Raw genomic sequence first — 25425 nt, 5'->3', positions numbered from 1 at the left:
GACACAGCGGAACATGTTCGGATCTTATTGTTTTGTGTTCTATGGTAAATATGATAAGAGGGAGGAAGGTAACCGATACCGGTTTTTTTTGTTGTTGTGTCGTGATGTTTCTTGTGATCTTTTTGTTTTCAATGTTGTTTATGTATCTCTTCCAGTGTTTGAACGCCATCAGTCATCGCAAGCTGTTGTATAGTCAGTTTTGTTAGCTTTTTTTGTTATTGTTGCCTGCTGTGATTCGTTCTTCGTTTTAGTCTTTTAGAGACGAAAAAGGTAATTTTGTAGGGTTCCCCATATAAAACAAGCATTCTGTTGTTGTTGTTTTTTTGCGGCATGGTACTTCATCTGTACAGTGACCGTGACCTGTTGATCGTTCCTCCTTTCGTTACCAACAAGCAATGCACGCACTGAAATGTGTGTTATGCAAGAATTCCCTTTGTCTTGTATCTGCTGAGAAATTTTGTTGCGTATTGCTTGCGCACAGGACGAAGACGGAACGTGCGAAGCATTTCTTCATGCGTTATGGCACGCAAACATACACTTTGCCGTGGCCTTTTTGTGTTGAGATAGCAACTTCCCCAACCCCCTCTTTGCTTATCCCTCCTGCCGCTTCTTAGTTTAGTGTTGCCCCTGTAACTTAGCTCTTTCGCCCTTTTCCCTCGTCTAGAACTCAAATCGTCTGGAGGCCGAGTCACGCTGTAATACAGACTGAATCTCCACTTCCCTGATATTTTGCTTCATTATGGCCCTGAACAAAAAGAAGATCACTCCATCCCACATATCCTTCCATTTGATCCATTTCCGACCGCGGTGGAATGCAAGTCTTTTGACGCACAACATAAAGGTTAATACTGCTCGTGAGTTTTCAAGATATCTGAATTCGGCCATAAAACACCACCGCAGAAACTCGCAATGGCTGGATTGACAACCTACACGGAGACGTTACAGTTCAAAGAGGGCATCAGAACAGGGGTGAAATTTGATCTATGTTCCTCTCCGCCAAGTCCTCGGACTCATTGGTAAAGGCGTCACCTGGGTTTCTACCGATGCGAGAACTGTGTCCCGCTGGGCGTGATGAACCCCCGAACCGTACCCAGGTCCCTTTGTCGTTCGTACCACTTGGCGAGCTCCAGAGACTTAACCCGTGCTGTGTTTACAACCCCGGGGGAAATACCGGCAAGCAGCGCCACCTCAACGCCATAGCTTCTCGCGCAGATTCCGGGCACAAGGCGATAAAGAAAAGTAATGGTCGGTATATTGCTGTCACTTGCAGCAGAAACGGCAAAGTCCATGTAACCGAGCTGAACCCCCCCAGTTTCAGATGCTGCTGAGGAAGTGGATTTCTGCATGGACTTGTGCTCCTCCTGCGCGAGCGCGTGGTAGTGGGTAGAGAAGAGTAGAAGGGGCGGCACTGGGTGCCTTTTCTTCATGGCGGCGAGCATTGCGTGCGCTATTGTGTAGCCGTCGTGCGTAGATGTCCCCCTGCCGAGTTCATCCACTAAACAAAGACTCCACGGACCGGCAAACCGCACAATCTCGGCTGTCTCACTTAACTCGACATAAAGGGTACTCTGTCCTTTGTGCGTTGCATCGCGAGCGCCAATCCTTGTGAAAACACGGGTAACGGGCGCCAAGCGCATAGACGTAGCAAACACTGGTCCACCCATTTGGGCTATTATAACATTCACGGCAACTGTGCGCATCAGCGTACTCTTTCCAGCCATATTCGGTCCGGTCAGCACCAAAATGCGTCCATGTGTAGCGTCAAGATTGACAGTGTTTGGGACAGAATCGCTTTTGAGAAATGGATGTCGTAGTTCTTCCGCAAGCAGGTACGCACCGGCGTCACATTCTTGTACAACGGGGTAGCAAGTAGCGACACCACTGGTATGTAGCGACGCCAGACTGAGCAAACAATCAAAATAGCAAAGAGCCGCTGTGGCTTCATAAAGGACGGGGAAGTAATTAAATATATGCGAGGCAATGTTTCGAACAACAAGTAAGAGGGCATCTGCTTTCTTCGTTTTGGCACGCTTATGCTCCTCTACCAGAGGTTCCAAACCTGCGACTGTATATCTGACACACGCTGAAGTACGGGATCGCTCGATGAACCCAGGGGGACATCTCTTAGGTGCCTCCATCAATGGAACCTCAACCAGAAAATTTTCACGACCGATATGAGAGTAGGTGATTGCAGCACCGTTGAAAATGTTGTCGCGCAGCTCCCTTAAAACTTCATCCAATTTTTTCTCTATGATATCTAAGCACTCCGTAGCTTCGTCGTACGCGGGACATGCTCCCTGCGATGGTACAATCACCCCTGACACCTCAGCAGCTTTTCGATCGAAACAGGCCTTGATTGAGGCGACAGCAGGAGCCACTGCGCCCATGGTTCCCCACAGTTCCTGCAAAAGAGGGGGGGCACACTCCTTTTGGACGTTGTTAGACCAATCCAGCATCTCCTCGAATGCAACAACGGTTGAAATAATAAGTTGAAGATGCTTCTTGTACTGCACGAGAGGATCTACGAAGGCTATTTGTTGCGAGTCACCCTTCAAATCGGCCAACCGTGAAAGATTGCGCTCGAAATCTGTGGCGAAAAGGTTTGTAAATCGAGATTCAAATGTGTTTGTTGTCCTCCCCCGCTTCGATCCACACTGCGTACCACTCGCCTGAGTGAATTCTTGGGTAGGGCCCTCGGAAGTACGAGTGCTCGAATTAGGGGTGCATATTGGTGTCGTAACATCGGCAGACTCCTCCGTTTTGGCCCAGAGATCATTCAAATTATTTTCGATGATAAAGCGTACCGCTTCCTGCCTCGCATTGATAACACGCGGGGACGCGGAAGGTCGCAAAATCCAAGAACGGAAAAGACGCTTTCCACCGTTGGTGCAACAACGGTTGATCAGATTAAAAAGAGATCCGCGTTCACTATCGTCCCGCAGGTTACCCACGAGTTCAAGATTACTTACTGTCGCGGCATCAAGAACCAACCCGGGGTCTTCGCGACGTTCGTACCACAGAAGAGTTGAATCGGAGCAACGACTTCGATCATTCGACGGCACACCGCTGGTTACCTGCTGCTTTAAAAGGTGAAAGTTGTATGGTCGAGCCTCCAAAAGTATAGAGTCAACATTACTCAACTTTAACGATCTAAAATACTGAGCTAAGAAACGACCCGCCTCCTTTAAGCTCCTCTCCTCAAGGGGGAGTTTGCGAAGTGAGGTACCAACCTCTTCAACCAGTTCAACCTGGAAACCCTCCCCTTCTACCCATTCAAATAGACGTCTCCCAAATGATCCCTTGGGCTCCTCACCAGGCGCATCAACAGCCCCACGCGGAATTATTATTTCACGGGGACGGATTTGTTGAAGGAGCGCAGAAACTTCATTAAGCACCTCTTCAACAAAGCCTGCGGCGCTCTCCTTGCCATTCGTACCGCAGGGACAGTGGAAAACAACGCGACGGGAAAGATCGACGGCCATTCCATCCACACTACCGCTCCCCATTGGATACAGTGCAAGTACGAACACTGCACCATAGCCGCTGATCATCATGGGATCGGTTATGGTGCCAGGGGTAAGTATCTCAACTAGCTCTCGTGGCACGACTTTCGGACGAGCATTTTTTGATGACTCCCCTTCCTCCTTCATTTGCTCTACTCGACCCACCTTGTAGCCCCGAAAAACGAAGAGACGGGCCCATTCACTAAATGTTTGTTCAGGGACGCCTGCAAGCCGCATTTTCCCTCGGTTAGTGGTGTCAACAACTAGCTTCAACCCGAACTCACGGTGAGCCATAGCGGCATCTTGGTCGTAAAGCTCATAAAATTTGCCCTTTTTGAAAAAAATTACCACATCGTAGTGCTTTGACTTCACTTCCCAGTACTGTCGTTCCATGGCAGCCATTGCCTCCAAGTCCCTAGGAGGGATAGTAATAGAAGAGGGCGGTCGCTTCGGATCAATACCCCTTAAAAACGGGTAAGAAACGTTTTCAGGGCAAATGTCCTCACATTCAAGCGAAACCTCAGGCATTGGAAAGCGGAACTAGAGATCTCCTCAACTAAATAATTCAGGATACCAAGGGTCAGATCTCCCTCCAGCACTTAGGCAAGTAAACAAGGAGCGAAAGGCAATACTATCGTAAGTAACACAGGGCACCATGAGGTAAACAAACACGAAAAAAAGTAGTTGAAAAAATAAACACATATATGCCTTCTGAAACGGTATCCGAATCCTAGCATCCCGTGGTAATAGTTATTATAAGTGTTAGACGTAAAGTGTCAACCACGAGGGTAAACGAAGGAAAAGAAACAATAAATAATCACGCTGATGTTTGAATATCATGTCATTCCTCACCACCGTTCCGAAGGTGACAAAAACATGTATCTGCTACCTCTAACTTGAGACAAAATTGAATATAATCGTAAAGGGTGTACCCGATACATACACGAATAACACTCAGTGTAAAAATTAAAAAATGAATAAAACGAGAAGACCTTCGGTAATACCTAAGAAGACAGAACCTGTTTCAAACTCGCTGATTACATCCAACGTCCCTCTTATCCATCAATCCGGCTTGTAGTGATGACACACTCTAGTAATCAACTGTGAAAATGGGGTGAGATCATGAAAGCAGATGTTCATCCGCTGTTCATTCCGCGAGGATGTTAAACCTACACGGAACCTTCCTTAGCTCTCCACACTGGGCACTATGAGGAAAACATGCCGTGCTACCTGTCACTGGAAACCTGTTGCTTCACCAGCAACGATAGACTAAAACGTGGCCCCAAACCCCCAAAAAGTTAGCGCCAGGACTGAAAGTTCGTACCATTTGCCCCGCAGAGCACATGTGTGCACGAGCGTATTGCCGGTGAGGAAAGAAAAATCCATAAACGTTTTCAGCAAAACATTGGAGGCCTCGGTTTTCCATGAAATACCATACATACAAGAAACAAGCGAAACGAAAAATAAAACAAAGCACCATAGTTGTAGTCATGGATAATGCCCGTAGTTCCTTTTTTTTTTTTTGAGGAATAAATGAAAACATGTTCAGATTTTTTTGAAGAAAAGGGGGAGTTGCCGACCCTTAGAAAGCACCAATCAGCTTTTTCTCCTCAAAGGTTCGACATACCGCAAAGAATTGTTCATACGGTGCCCAACATCGGTTCGTATGCACCGCTATGATCATTTTCGAATGCAACAACCACTAACGAGTCAACCCATTGCAACAGGGGAAAAGTATAAAAAAAACAAACTACACTATTGCTTCATTCAGAAATAAAAGTGATTGATGCGGGCACTAAATGTTAGAGGAAAGACTCGCTGAATTTTGTGAGCAGCGAGTCCTCTATTATATTACTACTCATCGATTTTATTATATTTTCCTTATATAATACAATTTATAAGGGGAGATGTGCCGCCGAATCATTGCATAAGTAAGGGAAGAAATCGAGAGAAAACGCAGTAGCTTCTGCATGTTATGCAGGACCCTAGACCATGGCTAAGCTAAACTCAAAGAATTAAAAAACAGTTAGAAAACACCGAAAGGCTTGATAACAAGTGAAAACCGCCACGATGCACCGTTTAGTGATATATCTAAAGTAACAGAGTTGAACAATAACTAGTGACAACGGAAACTGCATGGCCACCTTGAGACAAATATACCATAGCCCAATTTCACGGAAGAAAAAAGTCGATAGGAGCTAGTGGGCACGAGAGCTGTTGCCCTACGTGCTGGAGAGCAAAGCAATACTGAGCAATCACGTGTCCACAAGAAAATATTATAATCAAGGGATAAAGCTCAGCAACCGTTCACCCTTTTGGTGCTTTTTGGGACACACAAAACCGAGGACAAAAGACGCAAAACGGTGAAGAGGTAAATATGTGCATGGCACATCATAAGCCATCAAAGATAGGCATCCAATACCCAGAGATGCCCCGCGGTTAAATCGGTTCCCAGCTTGTTTTTGTTTTACCGCGACCAGTTAGTACACCAAAACTTTTTTTCGTTAATTAAAAGAGTACCCCTCCAAACAAAACACTGAACCCATTAACACCAAATCAAAAAAGCCTTAGTGTTTCAAAATAAAAAACGCAATATAGCATAAGGGTCAAGGTACAATAAATGGATTGTAAGTGTAAAGATTAAAAGGCAAGGGGGGAAACACGATCGTGGCGTGTAGCACTTCCTTAGAAACACATATTGCACCGGTTGCCTCACAGAATGGAAGGAAAAAGATACCAGCACAATCGCACCGATACATACGTACGATGAACCAATTCGTAGAGCTTAAGTAATTAAAAAATATGAGCAGCTGGTGGCCAGGTTCGGGGAACTCAGCACAACGCATTACCAGGTTCAGCACATCGGGTAGACGGGGGAAGGGTTGTTTGTCTTCTTCATCAGCGCTGGAGCGGCCTGTCGCCCATACGTGTAACAAACCACAGTCAACAGACTAATGGGATATTGTGTCCACAAACTCTGCAAAATCGGCTGATATTTACACAGATTGGAAAGCGAAAATTAAAAAAAACCATGTAACCAAAGGAACCTCAACCATCTCTTTCCCCTTCAAAACATTAAAATAATTTTCAGCGAGTATAACTAATCCCTTATTCATGAAGAATCGAGCGAAAGGGAAGAATAAATGTTGGAAACAGTGGTTGTGGTAAGCATATCTTCAACTTTTCTATCACATAGAAAGGCATTTTAAAACCTTCCAACACGAAATTTTGACAAACATCCTCGCACGTACGGCCAACCCTCCGCAACAACACATGAACGATGTTTACACACCTTACATGTATGGTTCCGGGAGTTCACCCTTCCCAGAGCCGCTGTTCGGTGAAAATCAAAAGAGGGCTATTATGTTATCCGTGACGATATAAACAAACGCACAAAAGCGCAGTGAATCTCACCTATTTAAGAATAAGTTAAAGCTATGACAAAAATACAATAAGAAAGGGAAAGAGTTGGCTAGTGGATTTTCTCCACGACTTTCCCCAATTCACTAAAAGCAAGAAAAAAGTGCATTACGGCCGGTCAGGGAAAGCATTCGGCTCAAACGTACCACAGGGTAGGGGGAAATAGAGCTAAAATTCCCTCCGTGCCGTAGGCTTGCGGCAAAATCGAGGGAAAGTGCGGATCGAAAAGAATATCGGCTACAAGCTAGCAAAAAAAAACGTACCGACGTGCAGGGAGGAGACTGGGGATGCGGCATGTCTACTCGATCTTCACATACTTACAGGCATATGCACACCGTGGGATTCAACCTGAATAGAAAAACAGCAAAGGAATGTCAGCCATTTAGACAGTGGGGAATTTTGGGTCCGCTGTCAAGGTCAGTATTAAGCTGCATACTGGTAGACTGGGATCGACTGATTACTGCACGATTTACAAGCAGCGGTACACACACATCTAACCGCCAAAACATATTTGCGCATGGGCGGGAATACCGGTTGTACAATTCCCCCTCCAGATTAAGGACCACTTTGCCAAGTAAGAACCGACGACCCAGCATAATGTTCCTACAATGAATTTTCAACAATGGTCGGACCAAATAAGTAAGAGTACGCTACACCACCTTTCAAAACGGTCCACTTTCCAACACACAGAGGAAGAAAAGAGGCATGTGTCTCGAGACGCCCACAGTAAGAGAGAAAGTGTGATACATATAATCCAGAAAAGTTAATACCACCAAAGATGACTACTAAGGGCAGATAGGTATCCAGATGTGTATCTCGATACCGTTAAGAGTGGCCAATCAACGAAGCAGCATAATCATGCGGCACATCGGAAGAGAAAAACAGCTAATATATAGGATTCACGGTACTTATCTATGAGAAACAAGCGAGTCAAAATCAATCTAAAGATAATTCGCGCGGCACAACATAAACAATCGGTAACGGAAGGGAAATCGCGGTTGCACACACATTCAGAGATTCGTCCGCCCGATTCTCCTCGAGTCGAACAGGAAAAACTCGAGTCGTTAATCCGAACACTATTGATATACAAAGTGCGTATTTCAACAGTTTCACCGAAAGACAATCATTTTCATAACCCCCATGGGCGTCAACGGCTGGCACACCGATAACGAACCCTTGGCAAACTCGCGAAAAAGAGGTCGGCCGAATTATCCACCAGGCCGTATATCAAAAGGCATTCACAGCCGTGACGCCGACACGAAACAGGGCAACTGAAACTGGCATAAACTCACACATATATAGTCACTTTAATTACGCCAGTTAGTAAAAATGAATAAACAATGCAACAGTTAACAGTGAGCACAAAAGAGTGTATACATAATAATGGCGTGTTGTGCAAGGGCAATGCAACTTAACTAGCGCTACTACACGTGCAGCCATCATAACTCCCTTTTTCGAGACGTTTCAGAGCATTTCAACGAAAAACGGCACACGTACATGCACATGAAGATGCGTCTGTTTTAAACAGTAGTAACCTACAGCGTTAAATTCCCCTAGGGAAGCAAGACGTCATGGCACCACAAGCTGCGGCCGAACGGATGCGCAACACGACATTTATGAGAACTTAAAGTCAGGCGGAAGTAATCCCTGTAAACAAAAGAGAACACTCGTTGACAAACGCAACAGAAAGGGAAAATTACAAAAAACCACTAACCCAGTTACTGAAAGCGCCCCTTATATGTTTTTTTCCTTTTTTTAATGCAACTGCAGGTAGCTTCTCGCAACAGCAAAACGAATACCACATCTCCGCCCATATGCGCAGGTATACATCGACTCCGGTTCAAAACTCTTTGTCGTGCATGATGGCTCAATACCTTCAGCGGTTGCGTCAAATTGCTTCCACACCAACCAACGACATGTTGATAAACCCGGGTGTGACGCCAACAAACAATCAAGCCCCGGGTGGTAATGTACCCAGTGCCACCGCGTCTGCAAATAATGACGCCGCTTAAAAAACATGTTAATCCACAAACTTGCCACTGTAAAGGCAAAAGGCTCACAATCGCCGCCAGCCTAGAGTCACAACACGACCCGCCAACTCCCCAAACCGTCCAAAAAAAAAAAGATTCGACACAGCAGGGGCCAGTACTACGTAATCGCGTCCTGCATGACCCTTTCGAGCAACCCCTCGCCCCCGGCTCCGAGATTTTCTGGACAGACGCCCTCAGGCCAGAAACAAGAGGTGCGCACCCCATACCAATACACCGACGCCCCGTGCCACACCGTGTCACATCATACACTTGCGAAATGCATACTCAACATCATCGCGGGGGGATCTCCAGCGAAAGCTGCCGCTACGGGTGTTCCCTCGGTGAAGGGTCCCTCTGGCGTCCCCATCGCTCCAAGTGGTAAAAGCGGCCGAAAATAAATTGACTACAAAGGGGGCCCCGACGTGTAACTCGCGCGCCGCCCGAACAAACGCATTTTCGGGCAGCAGTTTATGGGGAAACCTTGTGTAAATAGTACCCCCTTGCTTAGAATCATAACCGCCGACATGCGGAAACAACTGTGGCCCACGGCGGCTGAACCACTGTGGCGCCTTGCAATGTAGCGGCCTCGACGAACACTAACACGGAGAAGTAGGGAAAAGAATTATGCAAAAAGCCCCACCCCCACGCTCACTATACACAGAGAAAAGCGGAAGCCCAAAACGCATGCGCCCGCACGCACAGCTCTGAGAACTGCGAATGAAGCCACGCGAACGGCCAAACCTTATTTGACTTTCCCTGCTTCCGGACATTATCCTCTCCGATGCTGGGAGCGGGCCCCTTTCTTGGTCCGGTGCTTGTGCGCTCTTCCTGTCGCAGGCACTACTTGGACCATTCACCGGGACGGCGGGTAGCGGGCAAGCGTTGGGTAAGAAAACTCCTTGACGCAGTGCGAATGGTCCGCCAGACACTCTTTCCGGAGGAGACCATGAGCAGGCAACGCTAGCCACCAAGAGGACACTGCTGTGCTCGGGACCCTGTATTGCACAGCTTTTGGGTCAACGGCGTAGCGCTGGGACGCCGTTTTCCACTCGTCAGTCCCTGAGGGAAAAATACAACTGCATCGGGCCGTCGGCCAGGACAGATTCGGGTCAGGCACTTACAGTCCATCACCCTAAGCTAAATGAGAAGCTCGTACACATGCCTGCGCTGTGTTGCGGAAAATGTTTTTTGTAAATCCGTTGATTGATCGTTTTCACGCAGACAGCAGTCGAGAAACGTTAGGAGCACATCGCAACAGATGTCGAGCGGGACCCTTTTGGCTCCGGCAGTAAGATCGCGTATTTTATCCCCCTGTGCACGACCATTCCTTATCTTTTTGACTGTGCTGCTGAGGTACGGCCGACTCAGGTGCAAACGACTATTTATTTATTTTTTTTCGCCGGCGCCGGATGGAGGGGTCACAATGCCGTCCACAAAACGAGAACACCCAACGGCGGGCACCGCCAGACTGACCAGACTGTTACTGCGCGCGCCAGATAACTTTTGAAATCTCTCCGATATCCACCATGCCGAATTCAGTTGTACCGGGTTAAAGGACCCCTACCGCCTTTTTTTGCGGACAAAACTAGAGGGAGCAGCGGCAGTTGCTGCAACTCCGTTGCGTAGACTGGAATGCACCTCTCACGTGAAGGAGGTTTCAGCCAAGGTGTGTGTTTTGGCGAGCACAGGGGGAAATTGCGGCAGTCTCTTCCTTAACAGAACCCTCCGTGGCGCCCCGCTCTCCAGTCCGTAGTGGTGGGGAAGACTTCTTGATCCCGGACGCAGGGGCATGTGAAAGAATTTCTCTTTACGTACATTGTTGTCATTACATTTCCTTCACATGGAGAGACCATTTCCGGCACACACGTGTATCGAGTGACACCCTTCAAAGCAGCGTCGACTTACATGTTCTCAGATCACAAAACGCAGCTGCGACGTCTCGAGAGTGAAAGCGTCCAACAATAAATTAGAGGGCTTGAATGTAAGTACGGGTCAGGTGTGTGTGTGTGTGTGTGTGTGTGTGTGTGTGGAAACCGCCCTAGAGCCCCCAGTTCTAGGGATAGTTTGTTATGGAATCGTAGCCGTCATCACGGTTGATAGCATGTTATTCTCGGTGCATAGGTGACCGCACTTAGTATCGATGTGACTCAGTGAGCCGAGCGTGACTGCGTTGTGTTTTATCGTAAAACTAGTCCTCCTTTGGGCGTAGAAAAGTAAATTTGGCGTCAGCGTTGCAGTGGGCTTGGTACAGTATTACAATGCGCGTCTGAAAGCAGGGTGGTTTACACGAAAGTTGGGACTCACTCCCTACATTTTCTTTGGTTTCTGTCTTTTTTTTTGGGGGGGGGTGAACTGATCAACGTCTCGGGGATATTACACGATTCATAATGGGAACGTTTTCTTAGTCCCTGGTTGAAATTCACAAATCCGACAACACAGCAAACTACTTACCACCGCCCCTCCTACAAAAAAAAGACGTTTCAACCAGTGCTGAGGAGAAAAAAGATTTCTGTTTGGCTATGGCGGGCCGTCACCTTGTTTGTACCATTGACCCACTGGCTGTCTACTTCAAAAACATACACTGCGAAATGTCACCTCAGGAAGGTAGCACCAGTTGTCTCTTGGCCAATCCATTTCTTGCCCACCCGCCTTCGGAGGAGCGTTGCAATGGAAACCGGAGATATACTGATTAGTCTTTAGGGTTTGACTGAGTTCCAAAGCCATAGTTTAGAGTTAGGGTTAGGTGCGAGTTGGTGTACCAGTCCAAATTGCGAACATCATCTTATCTAGTGCAGCGCTTCATTACAGCTGCACCGCGTTTCCAGTAAACGTGCGTCGCTGCAACACATTGGGTGGCCAATGCCTCTCTACGGTATGGGCACGATGGCTCCCTCCTCTTGCATGTGATAGCGTGTGGGTCATCGTTCCTTTGGTCCTATTCCTCAAATGCGGAGCAACCCCTTGGTCACTTTCTTTGAACTGAACTTCAGACTCATCGACTTGTCGAGTCATCCAATCATAAAAACGCCAGAGCCTCTCCGTGGAACTCCGCGAGCGGTCAGACTCCTCCTGAGTCAGCGTTGGACCCTTCTTGTTGGCCGTCCGGTAGTTTGCGAACAGCCCCTCTCCACTTGCAATCGGAATCTTTTTTTGGCGTCGCTTGACTGGAGCAAAGGTTCTGTAGGTAGTGCTGCGTTCAGCTTCGTCTCTTGCCCCCATCCCTCAAGGTTGATTTTTTGTTTTACTCCAGTGAGAAACCAGAACCTGTAGTGGAATGCGAGCGTCACAGTGTGAGACTAAAAAATACCCTTACGTTATACGGAGCTCTCTCGAACACTACGCCAAGATCTGTTCGAGGCACCATGGGTAGTGTTCGAGAGTCTGGTATTATACACTTTACACAAACAGGGCATATAATTATGCGGAGATTTCCCTAGTGTTCGATACTATTCAAGATGTGAGAATGCATTTCCTATGGTGACTAAAAGTGTGTTATATCGGCTTAGTTCCCCTGCACATAATATACCATGAGGCGTTATGTACACAATATGGGAGGTGTGGCTACTGTATATGTTATTTGTTAACTCTTCCTTCGAATGAAACTACAGTCACAGCTCTCCTTCTCACATCATATGTATCTGCTTTACCTCACATTATTACTCTATACCATCGTGTTCTAATGGGAAAAATAATGTGGAATGATAGATTGGGTGAAAAAATAAAAGATCAGAAAGGCATGACTATCTCTCTCTATAGTGTGTGGTGTACGCTGTTGATGCTTTGAAAGTTCTGCATCATCACGTGATATCGTATATCCACATGCTGTGTGCATGTATTCGTGTGATGCATGCTTGGAACAATGGAGAGTGTGACCATGTCAGTTTGTGTTCACCACCGTGCTCTTCATCTGTAGGAGTAGGTAAAACTAACAACAGATCATCAATATTTCAACGAAGGGAAGACAGGGTCGGTTTTAATCTGCGGCCGCCGAGTGTCGGAGCAACGGTGGAGCCCCAACGTATCCGTAGTGTTCAACCCCCTCCGTTGCGGTCTCCGCGTCCCCGCTCCTCATTGTTCGGCCGCTTTTGAAGACGCCACGTTGAGACTGGAACCTGTGTCTTGCCGCTTTTGCTGGAAAGAGGAAGGAAGATCACTGTGGCCACTAACAGTGGAGGGTCGGGTGTCGTGAGATGTGTCTATCTTCCGTTGGGGTTTTCTTCTTGGGAAAGCGGTTTACCTTAGTGGGCGGCGGTAACCTGTTCTATTTGGAAGGATGTCGTGCAGGGGGTGAGTGAGTTTTCTTGACCAAGTTTACGAATTTGTTGTGCACCCCTGTTTTATCCCACTGCTTGAAGTGTTTCGGAATAGATGATAGGGAGGATGGTATGGCAAGAAACCTGCCGGGACCTTTACCGTTTCACCGCTGACTACATGTTCCCACAATTTTCTACCATATCCTTCGGGCGGCATTGCAGTGAGAGTGCCATGTGGGACAGGGGACAGATTGGAACTTGATCTTCCGGAGGTCTTCGGAGTTATAGAGTGATTGCTTCTCTTCTCCTTTCCTTTGGCGTGACTCTCATACGGAGGCTCTTGGTGAGCAGGATACAATTCGCCTGCTGACTTTTTGGTTTATTTTTTTCCATATTTCAGTGTTGCGGGGTCACTTTCGGCACCGTTGGGAATCGAGAAGTGACGTATAAAGGTGTTCGCTTCTGCAGCAAAAAGTGGTTCCGTTTGGTATTCGTTTGTGGAGACATTTTCCCTCCTTCCCATTTCGGACAACTTTTTGTCCCGGAAGAAGGGCTTTTGGTATTGTCCCGTCCGATGATCTTTGCCCCGATCGTTCCATCATGAATAATAGCTACAACTGTGTGTGTCTGTACGGCTGTGGATATTTCCGCAGTCCCCAATCGCTTCGGTCGCTTTTACTCTTTTATAGCACGGTTTAGAGTTGGTAAGCCGGCACCGTTCCATGGAAATAGCACTCATAGACATGATATCGGCGCCCCCTCAGAGCTTACGCGGGCATCGAAGAGTATGACTTGATTGTCGCTGTGCGATGCGGATTGGAGGGTCATGTTTCTAACGAGGCAGCACCTCGAGAGGGTCACGCTGCTGCCTGAACTAATGGCACGCGCATGGCCACATTTTACACGCTCCCATATGCCTTCAATGTTTCACATATTTTCCGCATACCGAAGGACGACGAAATCACTCCCTCTGCGTGAAGGGACATCTTTATCCCGCTCCAAAGGGTTGGAAGTTGGAGCCGTTAGTGCTTACCTCTGTTCCTGCAGAGTTGGATCGCGGAACTGTTCAGTTATCGCTATTTTTCCGTGGGGGAATTTAACGGGGGTAAGGGTGATTTTGAGGGATCCTGCAAGGTGGGTTCTTGCGTGGACAAATTCGCGCGAATCAACACTCGAGACACCCATCTCCGGTGACAGGTTTTAGAAGAAGTTTAAGGGTACAATAACAGAGCGTTCATGCATAGCTATGCCTATTTGCTTCATATCCCTGAGGAAGTGATGCGGCAACACATCCTCGTGGGGGAAGGGACCCAAGGAGTACGAAGGGTTTCGAGTGCCTTTTATTGTTATCGAGGCATATGTCCCACTCCACTACCAAAACATCCCCGCACAACGACGGGGGCCCTTCGGGTAGTAAGCCGATCTTGCTAACCTTCTCTTTTTTCAATACATACGCGCCCACTTCTCTTCTCTTCGTGATGGTGTACGTGGGGGCCACCGGAATGGCGCCTGTTATGGCCCTGGAGGTTGCAAAATAAGGAGGGAACACTTTGTATAAAGGGATGGGCAACCGGACTCGTTGTAGCAGAAAGTCGGAGGGGTCACACTCAGTTTTCGGCCCGCTGCAGGAACAACGCTTGAGGGGCGAGTCGCTAGGAAGCGTAGCGGTGAGAGCTTTCCCGTTTCTGGAGGGGTTTTGGAGAGCTGACACCGAGAATGCCGGTAGGTTCGCCTCGGCCGGGACATGACAACTGACACTATTGAATTGAGTACTTGGAGGGGTGACGGTGTGAAGGTGAGGTATCAACCGATGGAGGTCGCGCGTCCCAGCGTCCCAGGTGGCCGTCAACCTGGAACTGACAGGCCCTGTGCCTGGGCTTTTGCCGAGCTGCTCGTCTGACAGAAAGGGAAGCTGCGTCAATACTGAGGCCCTTGTCGCTGTGTTTGATGTTTTGTCGCAGATGCTGCTTTTTGTTTTATTTTTCCCCCATGGGGACTCCAAATTGAGTTAGAGCGGCGCCTGCTACAAAGAGATTTGGTCGTTTTTCGTGATAAAGTTAGGGCTCTACTCGGTGCATTTTTTTAAAAAAAATTCTAGGAGGCAAGGGTCCTGGGCGCGGGGGCGGGGACACCACTACGTGGGCTGCAGCATGTGGACTCTGCCGGCCCCTTTTCTTTTCACCGAAACGCTAGCTGACCTATGCTCGCCGCGCACGTCCAAGGTGCCATGGAAGTACCCCCTCAGTTGTTTGCCCGGAAAGTGATGAGGGAGCAGCCGGCCATTACTAATCCGTGGGCTGCCGGTGGGACATCAGGAAGGTGATATTGCTGCCGGTTTTGTAAAGAGCAAGGTGAGACCGGCGCATCCCGACATCTCTTTGAGAGTGCCACAGCCCATCGCTAGAGAAGGCAGCGGTTTGCAGTACGCTGTTGGGGTGCGCGCCTGTCTGAGGACTTCCCTAATGTAAACATGTTGTGGCTGCCTCTTTGGGCATGAGCGTCTTAGGTGCGATTGTTTTTTCCTACGTTTCGCGGTCGTCACAGTGGTAGGTGGTAGACTGCATGTTTTTTTTTTTTGGGGGGGGGGTGATTATCTATGCCTCTCCTCGTTTTAGGTGCGAGCATCAGCAGCGCCGGCGGACGTGTTCTTGACTCCTAGTGGGCGCGTAAAAGACGGTTTGTTTCGAGTTGTTCGGTCCACGCGGCCTGGAGCTACGTTGGCGGAAGTGGGTGGGTTCCTCCTTGTCGTATGCTCGGACAGTCCTAGCGATAAGACCGCGGGAGGGGACTTCTGTCGCGTGTGGGTGATCTGGGTTTATCGCTGTTGCTCAATGGAGCTTTTTTTAAAGGCCTCCCAAGAGGGTCCTTTTACTCTGTACTGTTCAACGTTGGCGCCCACTCGCTTAGTATTCACAGTCTTCGTGAGAAGAGGTTGGTTGCGGATACTGTAGAATGGCATCCGGCTGAAGTGCTGTGGTCTTTCTGTTGCGATGTTAAAGATACTGGCCCTCGAATCAATGTTTACCGGTGGAAGCTGTACACCTGTGTTGTGTCTGACAATCTCTCTCTCTCTCTCTCTTTTTTTTGGGGGGGAACGTGGATGTAAGTTCGCAGTCGCTTTGTTTAAGAGTTTAGTAATATCTTCGCGTGTGTCCACGAGGTGGGCGACAACTAGATTGTTCTGAGCCGCTACTGCGTATGTGCTCCGTCACCGATTCCTGTTGTTGGATGTTCAGATAATGGTGCGGGGAAACTTTCCATGAATCACCTGGGATGCCTTGTGTAGAAGTGTCCTTTGTCTTTGTGGTTTGGTGGCACTGCCTCTCATTTCTTCAACCATCTTTTCATTTTTTAAATGGACTATTTTCTCTTCATTTTAATGGATATCATCACTCTTGGTATGTATGTGGAGCCATTTGCATCGTCATCGTTACTTTCCCCATGCATGAAGTAGGTATTTACATCAGTTCTTGTTCCTTTGCCGCTTCATTTTGATAACAAAGCCACACGCTATGAAAAGAGTTCTTTTACTCTTTGACGTTGACGGAACGCTAACCCCTCCTCGACTTTGCCAAACGGACGAAATGAGGGCTTTGATAAAGCGAGCGCGGGGTGCAGGGTTTTGTGTGGGTACAGTTGGAGGATCTGACTTTGCAAAGCAGGTTGAGCAACTCGGACGTGACGTCCTCACTCAGTTCGATTACGTATTTGCAGAAAATGGTCTACTGGCGTACCGGAATGGATTAGAGATTCATCGGCAAAGTTTGTTGAATGCACTTGGAAACGACCGCATTGTAAAATTTGTTAAGAAAACGCTGCGGCTTATTGCTGACCTTGATATTCCGGTCCAGAGGGGCACATTTGTCGAATATAGGAATGGTATGATAAACGTTTCGCCGATAGGACGCAACTGCTCCCAGGCTGAGAGAGATGAATTTGAAGTTTATGATAACGAACACAGAGTCCGTGCAAGCTTAATTGCGGAGCTGGAGAATAGCTTCCCCGATTTTGGGCTGAAATACTCTATTGGTGGACAGATAAGCTTTGATGTCTTTCCAGTAGGCTGGGACAAAACCTATTGTTTGCAGTTTGTTGAAGACGACTTCGAGGAGATCCACTTTTTTGGCGATAAGACCCAAGAAGGTGGAAATGACTACGAAATTTACACGGACAAGCGGACTATTGGGCACAAAGTTACTTCCTACAAAGATACCATTGCAGAGGTGGAAAAAATAATTGCCATGAAGTAAGCTACCAGGCTTTCTTCACAGTTTTTTCGAAGACAACGTACAAACACCCTTACTTACCGTTGGTTTCTGATGGGATGGAACTCAATTGCTTTGGCACCGTTTTCTTTTAGCATCCAGGAAGAACCATGGCACATTGAGTGTACCGAAGTTTGTGGATGCGGTTTACCTTTTTTGATTTTATATTTCCTAGTTCATGGAGACACATCCCTTCTTTTTGGTGGTGGACTGTGCTGTTCATATTCAATCAAGTGTCTTTCCAAACCATATGTAGCGGGATGCTTTAAAATATTCACTAGAGTAACTATTCTCTTTCGCCCTTATCGACCGAAGAAATTGAGGCAGCGATAATGGATCACCCTCCCGCAGGACCGTTTGGAGGAGGGGAGTGCCGCTGCACTGGTATACGTTTTTGCCAGCACTGCATAGATTCAGATCGTGCACAGTCTATAGTCAGGCGGCACGTTTCACTCGCAAACGCATCTGATGTCGTTCTACGGCAATATACTGACCAGCGAATGTCCTCATGCTCCTTCGCTTGCGTGGGACCTAGTCTGCTTTCTATGTGCTGCGCATGTAGGACCGTTTTTGAAACGGCTGGTGGAGTACTAAAGTGCTGCGGAGATCACAAAGGTTTTATCGCGCGAACTGATATCGAACTATCCGGATTAACGATCCAACCAGGGTTTGTTTCTCCTAATGAAGAAGAGTACCTGGTGGCATTCTTTGATAATCCAGCCCCCTTTGCTGCCTGGAAAGTTTCACAAAGCGGAAGGAGGAAACAGGAGTACGGGCCTAAGGCCAATTTTAAGAAACGGAAGTTGAAGGTGGGTGATTTCCGAGCCTTGCCGCATCAGATGAAAACGACTCTGGACAGGGTCCGGTCCTTTGTTGCAGAACAAACGATGAGGGAATATTGTATTGTGGAAGTATCAGTTTTGGAATATACGGCTGAGTGTAGTTGTTTGGATCCTCACATCGACGACACGTGGCTATGGGGTGACCGCATTGGTGGTCTTAACTTGTTGGATGACGTTACTTTAACATTTGTGAGCGCTGATGAGGTCGCAGTGACCGTGTTTGTCCCACGTGGTGCTTTTTTTCTGCTAACCGGTGTAAGCCGCTACGAATGGATGCATGGCATACGGCGTGAGGATGTTAAAAACCGTCGTGTGTCTGTCACATTCCGGGAGTTTGCCGACAATTTGGTCGTTGATCAAGAAATACTTAAAACTATCGTAATGTCCGCTACGACATTCATTTAGTGGCGTTCTGAGTCAGCAACTCGTGTTTCTCCCCCTTAAAGGTTTTTTTGCATGCAATTGCACTTACAGCGCAGTGACGTGGTAGTTGTTTTGTTTTGCGTGACGGTGTTGGAGTATCCGATCAACTATTTCCCCCCTGATAAATTTTATGCCCTTTATATATTGTTTCTACTGATATTTTCCGTACTCTAGGTTGACGACCGGAAGGGATTTTACATCCGTGAGGATAGTAGTAAGATATTGTTTCCGCTATGCTGCCTATACTAAAGGCCGGGGAAGACGAGGGGGGTCCCCGGATCCCCCCTCCTCTATGGTGTGAGGCGAAGCGTGAGGCGTTAATCGATGGCAAAGGAAAAGTTAATCTTGAGGTAATGCTTGTTCATTTTCTTCGGCAAGGACGTTTGAGCAAGCACGATGCACTCAACATAATTCAAAATGCATCAAGTGTACTTCGTACGGAACCCAACGTCCTGAGGATTGCTGATCCTTCGGTTGTAGTCGTCGGCGACGTTCGGGGACAGTTCTACGATTTAGCAAAAATTATATTTATAGGTAATATGTTCAGTAGGGCAAAAACGTATTTGTTTCTAGGTAATTATATTGACTCATGTTTTTTTAGCACCGAGTGTATACTCCTTTTGCTTGCGGCGAAACTAACCCACCCGAGTTGTGTATTTTTGCTTCGTGGAAACCATGAATGCCGTTTTATGTCGAATATTTTCGATTTTCGGGGAGAGTGTCTGAAGAAATATAATGACGATGTTTACGAAGCTATTATGACAGCGTTTGATTGTCTTCCACTGGCAGCTGTTGTAAACAATCAGTATTTTTGTGTACATGGAGGTCTTTCACCTGACGTTACGAGTGTTGACAATATTCGCTTAATTTATCGATTTCGGGAACCCCCGTCGAAAGGGGCTATGTGTGATTTATTATGGTCTGATCCGTTTTGGGATGTAGAGAATCCGTCGTCAGTTTGCGAAGGTTCTAGAGATGATTATTACACCCCTGGAAATGGCCCATCGTACGGTACGGCGCCATGCTTTCTTGACAACGAGCAGAGAGGTTGCAGTTATTTGTTTAACTATCATAGTGTAAAGCACTTTTTGTTGACGAATGGTCTTCTTTGCGTCGTACGTAGCCATGAGGTTCAAGATGATGGTTATAAGTTGTATAGGTTCAACAGTGTTTCCAATTTTCCGTGCATGATGTCCGTTTTTTCTGCCCCTAATTACTGTGATAACTTGCACAACAAGGGTGCAGTCCTCATTCTTGAGGGGAAACAAATAGGTATAAAGCAGTTTTGTTGCTCGCCTCATCCTTATGTTCTCCCAAAGCATCTTAACGCATTTGAATGGTCATTCTCTTACCTGTTGGATAGTGTTCGCGACATATTTGCTTCCATCATTTCGTGTGAGGGAGCATGATGAGACTCAAGTTTCCTGTTTGTAGAACTTACATTGTCGACCCCCTTTCCGTTCTATGCCTACGAGGGCCAGCAGCGAGAGGGTATATATACGCACATATAAGCTTCTTTCTTTTATCTCGCATTTTTGATTTTAACACCGCTCCGTTGTATTTAGGTGTGGGTTAGTATTTAGTTTAAAATTCTTTCAAGTCCTCTCAACTCAGCCAGGGTCGTAAAGAGCAAGACACAGAGGGGAAAGCTGCCCTATAATCGCCTGTGGCGCATTTTCATGAGTCCTCATTAGGTGTTCCTGCGCCAGCGGCCAAAACATTGCATCATTCCGTCGCCGTATGGAACCAACAATTGTGAAAAAAAAAAGGATTTAATCGGGGGATCCCCTTGGAGCAGATCACTGTTATGAGGTTTATTATGAGTGTTGCGAACAGGGAAACAGCTGGTGATGTTTATAGACGTTCTGCTTTGGTATTGAGTATATGATTGCTGTACCAACTGCCATGAGGCAGTCATTAATACTTTTTTTGACTTTTAATTCGTTCTTTGATCAAAAGTGTACGTGTATGGAATCATCTTGAATATTTGGAGAATTAATCATACGTCCGGAAGATTTGAATATAGTAACTTCTTCTACCAGAGACCGAAATACCGGGATGTGTGATTTTATGCGGTTGCCGCTGGGAGCACGCTTCTATGCGTGCCTTTTACGAGGGCGCCTACGTTGTTGCAAGTGTGATCTGTGCGGCATTTACTCGTACAGCGGAGAGCGGGGATATCGCTTCTGGGGTATGCGGGAACGGGACATTGAATGCCTTCTTTTCATCGTTAACACTCAACTTATTGAACATCTGTAGATGTCAAAGGGTGCCGATGCCGACTGATCATCGAGATAGCGACGGAGTTACCGTTGTTCCCTGGAGTGATGTCCGATTTTACCAAATATGAGAGGAGGAGGTCTGTGTTTTCTCTTTTGACCGGACCGGTTATGAAATGAGTGATTTACCACTGCATTCAGCATGTGCAATGACAGCAGTAAGGTTTGTAACTCCGCTTAAATCACCACGAGTATGTGAGTGCTCGTGTGATATGTTGTACTGCGCAAGAAAGAAACACGTGGACCCAATTCCTGCCGTATCGACCCTCGGCAAAAACGTTTCGAGCACCTCTTCGTTAAATATACGCTTGTGGATGGGCTTGAACGAGAGCGTTCGGCATCAAGATATATGTTTCCTGTGTAGGTAAAGACAATAGATTCGAAGTTGACGTTTCCAGAAGTGTGCAACACGCTGTGGGAAGATTCCACTGGAAGCTGCATAATTTTGTTATGTACAGATGCCGTAGGTTCATTCGGTTGCTTCTAGAACCTCGTTGGAGGATTAGATAGGCATACAGGGAGTACGCCGTTGCTTGCTCGAGGTTATAGTGCACCTCCTGTTGACACGAACGGACATACGCACGTGTGTGAACACGAAGTGCCCTTCAAACCTTAAGGATTCGATGTTTCAGTCTACTTTATCATGCTGAGGGGTTAAACTGACCTATGCGTTTTTGCACTTGGGTGTGGTTTTAGAATTCTTTGAGAGGCGGGATATTAGCATGCAGTGCCTCTGTGCTCTATATCTTCCATGCACATCCGGTCTGGTGAATGACCCTATCTCTTTACTACGCGGTGTCATGCGGCTTATACTGACAGTTGTTAACTCTGGTGCATCCTGCTGGCGTGTTAATGGCCCTCGTTGAGCGGTGAGATGTGGAGCTCCCCTCCTTTTCAAGTGGTTCTGTAAATGGTGGCTAATCGTAACTCATTCTACAGATTTGCAGCTATGTTTTTTCCGCAGGCGCGCTGTGCAGAGATGTGTGATGCTTACAGGTGGATACCACATACTGCTCCGTTGCTGTGCGGGTTATGCTTGGGATGCAGACATGGAAGGGTTGGGGAATACTGACTTCCACGATGTGGGTGGCGTTAACGCTGACGAAGAAAAATATTGTTTTTGTAGATTGATTGTCAAACGAGCTGCGCGGGTGGCGTGGTGGGGGAAGGGCGTTGTTTTATTCTCTGTGTCGCTCAAGCGCTAGATCATGCACTTGAAGGAGTGTCCACCAGCGTCATCGGTGGGGTGGCTGCGCCCTTCGTTGACCATCTACATGTTTGGGTCGAAATCACTGGCGTTGTCGTCTGCTGTATTCGTGTTGGATTGCTTTACGATGGGGCGGAAGCAACGACTCCTCTCAGCAGTGGTAAATGTTCCTCTGACGTTGCGTCTGATGCTGTATTTCTCAGCTTCATACAAGGGGGAGGAACCGAGATTACCACCATCTACATGTGTTCTTGGGTCTTCACAGGGCAACAATTTTCTTCTTTTACCCGGCGCCTTTGCGGAGAGTGGCTGCACCACGTTCTTCCCAGGTCGAGAGGGCTTAATGAGTGAATTACAGGATGAATTGTGGCTACAGTTGCCGTCGAGGCTACTGATTTTAGCTAGATTAGATTTAGCGAACTTTTTATTTGCAGTTGTAGGTCGTTTGCCGAATAGTGGGATCAACCTCTTTCAGCAAAGGCCCCCTTCATCACTGGCAGTTTTACCCAAACGTTGCATGGGCATGACTCTTGTTGCCCTTACAACGTTGTAACTCCTCGCGGAAATGTCTCGATTGTGTCTCTTTCGTATGGACACTTCATTTGGAGGAGGTTTTATCCCTTTTTTCTGATAAATTGATTTGTTGCAGCAACCTCGTCGTCCCCCAACATGAGTTGCACGGATCAATATTAAAGTGGAAAGAAGGGGTGCTACGACGCAGTGCTTTTGGTCGATGTCGGTAAGGTATCGCTTTGCTTCGCACTACAGGTTTTTTGTTTGGGGGTATTGCGCGGACGGTGTGTTTGTGTGTGTGTGAAAAGACTATGGGGGTAGCGAAGAAGGCCCGGTAAAGGGTCAGATCGTGATGGAGCCGTGACAAACAGTAGGAGTGGTGGTAACATCGAGAGGTGTCGCAACTCGGGCTTCGGTGCGCACAATATATGGGAAACGTTGCCCTCAAGGACCCCGCTGCCAGCTACTCGGTATTGGGGCGAAGGGACAAACTTGAAGTCATGGAGTTTGCTGAATTCCCTTCCAGTGAGAGCCTGCGGGTTGATCAGTTTAGACCAGTTTTAGGATACCCAAAATCTGGAACTTCAATATCCCACTGTTTTGTCTCCGCACAGCCTTAAGGTTGTGAAACGTCACGAACAGGGAGTGCCGTAGGACCACGTGGGTACCCGCTTTAATAACCGCAGGGGCTAGCCGTGTTTTACTATTCCCCTCCCCGATAAAAGAGGCAGTAGCACTGTTCCTTCTTGTTTTCATATTTGTTTTCGTTTTGTAAAAAAAAATTCCTTGGATGCTCTTCTTTTTCCTCCTAACCTTTTATCAATTATTCCAATGGAAAAAAAAAGCAGCAACAGGACTCACCGGCCACTATGGTGGATAAACTAACCCCACCATTCGTTCCTCCGTTTCAGCACACGAAAATGCCTGCAGTGCCGTGCCGGGCAAGCAAAGGGCATCATCAGGTTCAGCTGCAGCACTCCGTGATAACGTTTGGTTCACCAAATGTGGAGGATGGTTCAAGATTCTTCAGGCAGGTAGTCGAAGGCGTGCGCACAGGTTCAGAGCGAGTGCTACCAAAGGATGAAAGTAGACGATGCCTCAGTGGTGAGAGCGATGGCGCGACTAGTCGAAGGTTACAGCAGCTGAATACTGACCTTCAGCAGGCGCTACAGAAGCTACGGCAGAGGGACCGGGAAGAAACTAAGCTACGACGAAGGTTGTCTGTAGTTCAACTCAAGCTAGAGGAAGCGGCTGAGCGTCACAGTGCTACGATAGAACACGTCCTCGGGCTGATGGACGTGTACGGATCACGTATGGAGGAACAGAGGATGGAGCTTCAGCGATTGCGCGCAAAGGTAAATAACTGTGATAAAACCTCCGAAGGGCTTAGAAACGAGGGGGTAATCAGTGCTCCAGTTGGAGTCCGTGGGTTGAAGGCTAGTGCTGTGCAGGCAGAGAATGAAAGCCTGAAGAATCGCGTTAAGTCACTCACTGATGAGAGGGAGGAGTTGAGGAAAATGACACAAAGGCTACAGGATGAAAAGGAGGAGAACCTACAAACTTTTTCCAACATACGGAACAAGTTAACGGCCGATATCATGGATAAACAAGAACAAATACATCAAGCTAACAAAAAATTGAAAGAGTTATCGGATGAAGCTGCGGCTAGGGATATCTTGGTTCAACAAGTGCGACTTTTCGTGCAAATGGTTTGCCAGCCTGATTTCCACGTGGTTAAGGACACCTCTCTCCAACCAGTCGACCGGAGCAGGACCGAACCAACAGGTTTTGTTTTAGTTCCCCTGACGCTGATGCTGCAGGGTTACTCTCTACTTTCAAACGAAGACCGCGATGACCTTGTAGAACTGTACCGGCAACGGCTCACTTGAAAAGTAACACCCACGCCGGCTGATACCTCGTACTAAAACCACGTGGAGTAGTGTGTGAAACAGTATTTTTTCTCCCCGTTCTTTCTCATCAGCACGCTAATATAACTTCTTTACCTCGCTACGCAACGGGTGCGTACGCCGAGAGGGTCAGAAACGCATGTTAGCCACTTATTTTTAAAAAAAGAAAAAGAGAGCAAACACTTCTCGGTCCTGTGGGGAAGAAGTGTCCCTATTTTTCACCACATTTTAGTGTTGGTTACTTAAAACATTTGCTCGGGGTATCTGCGCATACATTGGGCAAACTGTGTATCAGCCGTTTGGTGATGTATGTGGTGGCATAAACATGGTGGTACACGAACTCCCCACCCCCATCCCCGCGGTAGAAGAAGTCTACCATGTGTCACTAGCGTTCATGTGCAATTTTTGTTTTTGTGATGGCAACAACAGAGAGGACCATTGGCAGTAACAGTTTTCTCTCTTTTTTTTGTTATTTTGTGCACACAAATGGACATTGTCTTTTTTCGTGTATTCCATAATGGTTTTAGCAGATCGTACGTGTACGTTTTGGCCTGCCTCTGTGTTTCTTTCCCGTACTATTGCTCTCCGTTCTGTCCCCTCTCCGGCGTATTGTCGTTCAGGTTTAGGTCACCAAAGGTGACGTAGCTTGCTGTGGCCATCAATACGGAAGGAAAAGAAGGGAAAAGGACGTTTATAACTCGGAAAACAGGGCCCCGGTAGCGTAGTCTAGTGACCAGTGTGAGCACCTCTAAGCAAAAAAGAAGTTAAGGGAGAGAAAGATAG

The 25425-nt window shown here is 47.3% G+C and overlaps 8 protein-coding genes across 8 annotated transcripts; 6 read left to right on the top strand and 2 right to left on the bottom strand.

The window, feature by feature from the left end:
• Positions 1-1037: 1037 nt before the first annotated feature.
• On the bottom strand, positions 1038-4031 carry TEOVI_000881400 (DNA mismatch repair protein MSH6, putative; the record flags this gene model as incomplete). Its single annotated transcript, XM_067227508.1, has 1 exon — positions 1038-4031. The coding sequence occupies one exon, from the start codon at positions 4029-4031 to the stop codon at positions 1038-1040; it is 2994 nt and encodes a 997-aa protein (XP_067083609.1).
• Positions 4032-8641: 4610 nt separating this feature from the next.
• Positions 8642-9178, bottom strand: TEOVI_000881300 (uncharacterized protein; the record flags this gene model as incomplete). Its single annotated transcript, XM_067227507.1, has 1 exon — positions 8642-9178. One exon carries the CDS (start codon positions 9176-9178, stop codon positions 8642-8644), a length of 537 nt encoding a protein of 178 aa, XP_067083608.1.
• Positions 9179-14032: 4854 nt separating this feature from the next.
• TEOVI_000881200 (uncharacterized protein) lies at positions 14033-14410 on the top strand (the record flags this gene model as incomplete). Its single annotated transcript, XM_067227506.1, has 1 exon — positions 14033-14410. One exon carries the CDS (start codon positions 14033-14035, stop codon positions 14408-14410), a length of 378 nt encoding a protein of 125 aa, XP_067083607.1.
• A 2308-nt stretch (positions 14411-16718) lies between these two features.
• On the top strand, positions 16719-17456 carry TEOVI_000881100 (phosphomannomutase, putative; the record flags this gene model as incomplete). The annotated part of the gene is made up of 1 exon (XM_067227505.1): positions 16719-17456. The coding sequence occupies one exon, from the start codon at positions 16719-16721 to the stop codon at positions 17454-17456; it is 738 nt and encodes a 245-aa protein (XP_067083606.1).
• A 347-nt stretch (positions 17457-17803) lies between these two features.
• Positions 17804-18718, top strand: TEOVI_000881000 (2OG-Fe(II) oxygenase superfamily, putative; the record flags this gene model as incomplete). The annotated part of the gene is made up of 1 exon (XM_067227504.1): positions 17804-18718. One exon carries the CDS (start codon positions 17804-17806, stop codon positions 18716-18718), a length of 915 nt encoding a protein of 304 aa, XP_067083605.1.
• Positions 18719-18969: 251 nt separating this feature from the next.
• Positions 18970-20145, top strand: TEOVI_000880900 (protein phosphatase 2B, putative; the record flags this gene model as incomplete). The annotated part of the gene is made up of 1 exon (XM_067227503.1): positions 18970-20145. The coding sequence occupies one exon, from the start codon at positions 18970-18972 to the stop codon at positions 20143-20145; it is 1176 nt and encodes a 391-aa protein (XP_067083604.1).
• Positions 20146-22223: 2078 nt separating this feature from the next.
• TEOVI_000880800 (uncharacterized protein) lies at positions 22224-22775 on the top strand (the record flags this gene model as incomplete). The annotated part of the gene is made up of 1 exon (XM_067227502.1): positions 22224-22775. The coding sequence occupies one exon, from the start codon at positions 22224-22226 to the stop codon at positions 22773-22775; it is 552 nt and encodes a 183-aa protein (XP_067083603.1).
• Positions 22776-23604: 829 nt separating this feature from the next.
• Positions 23605-24624, top strand: TEOVI_000880700 (uncharacterized protein; the record flags this gene model as incomplete). Its single annotated transcript, XM_067227501.1, has 1 exon — positions 23605-24624. The coding sequence occupies one exon, from the start codon at positions 23605-23607 to the stop codon at positions 24622-24624; it is 1020 nt and encodes a 339-aa protein (XP_067083602.1).
• Positions 24625-25425: the final 801 nt, after the last annotated feature.

Source organism: Trypanosoma equiperdum (genome assembly GCF_001457755.1).
Source record: "Trypanosoma equiperdum strain OVI genome assembly, contig: ctg_983, whole genome shotgun sequence".
In the NCBI taxonomy this organism is placed as follows: domain Eukaryota; phylum Euglenozoa; class Kinetoplastea; order Trypanosomatida; family Trypanosomatidae; genus Trypanosoma; species Trypanosoma equiperdum.
This window is presented reverse-complemented; position numbering and strand designations above follow the sequence as displayed.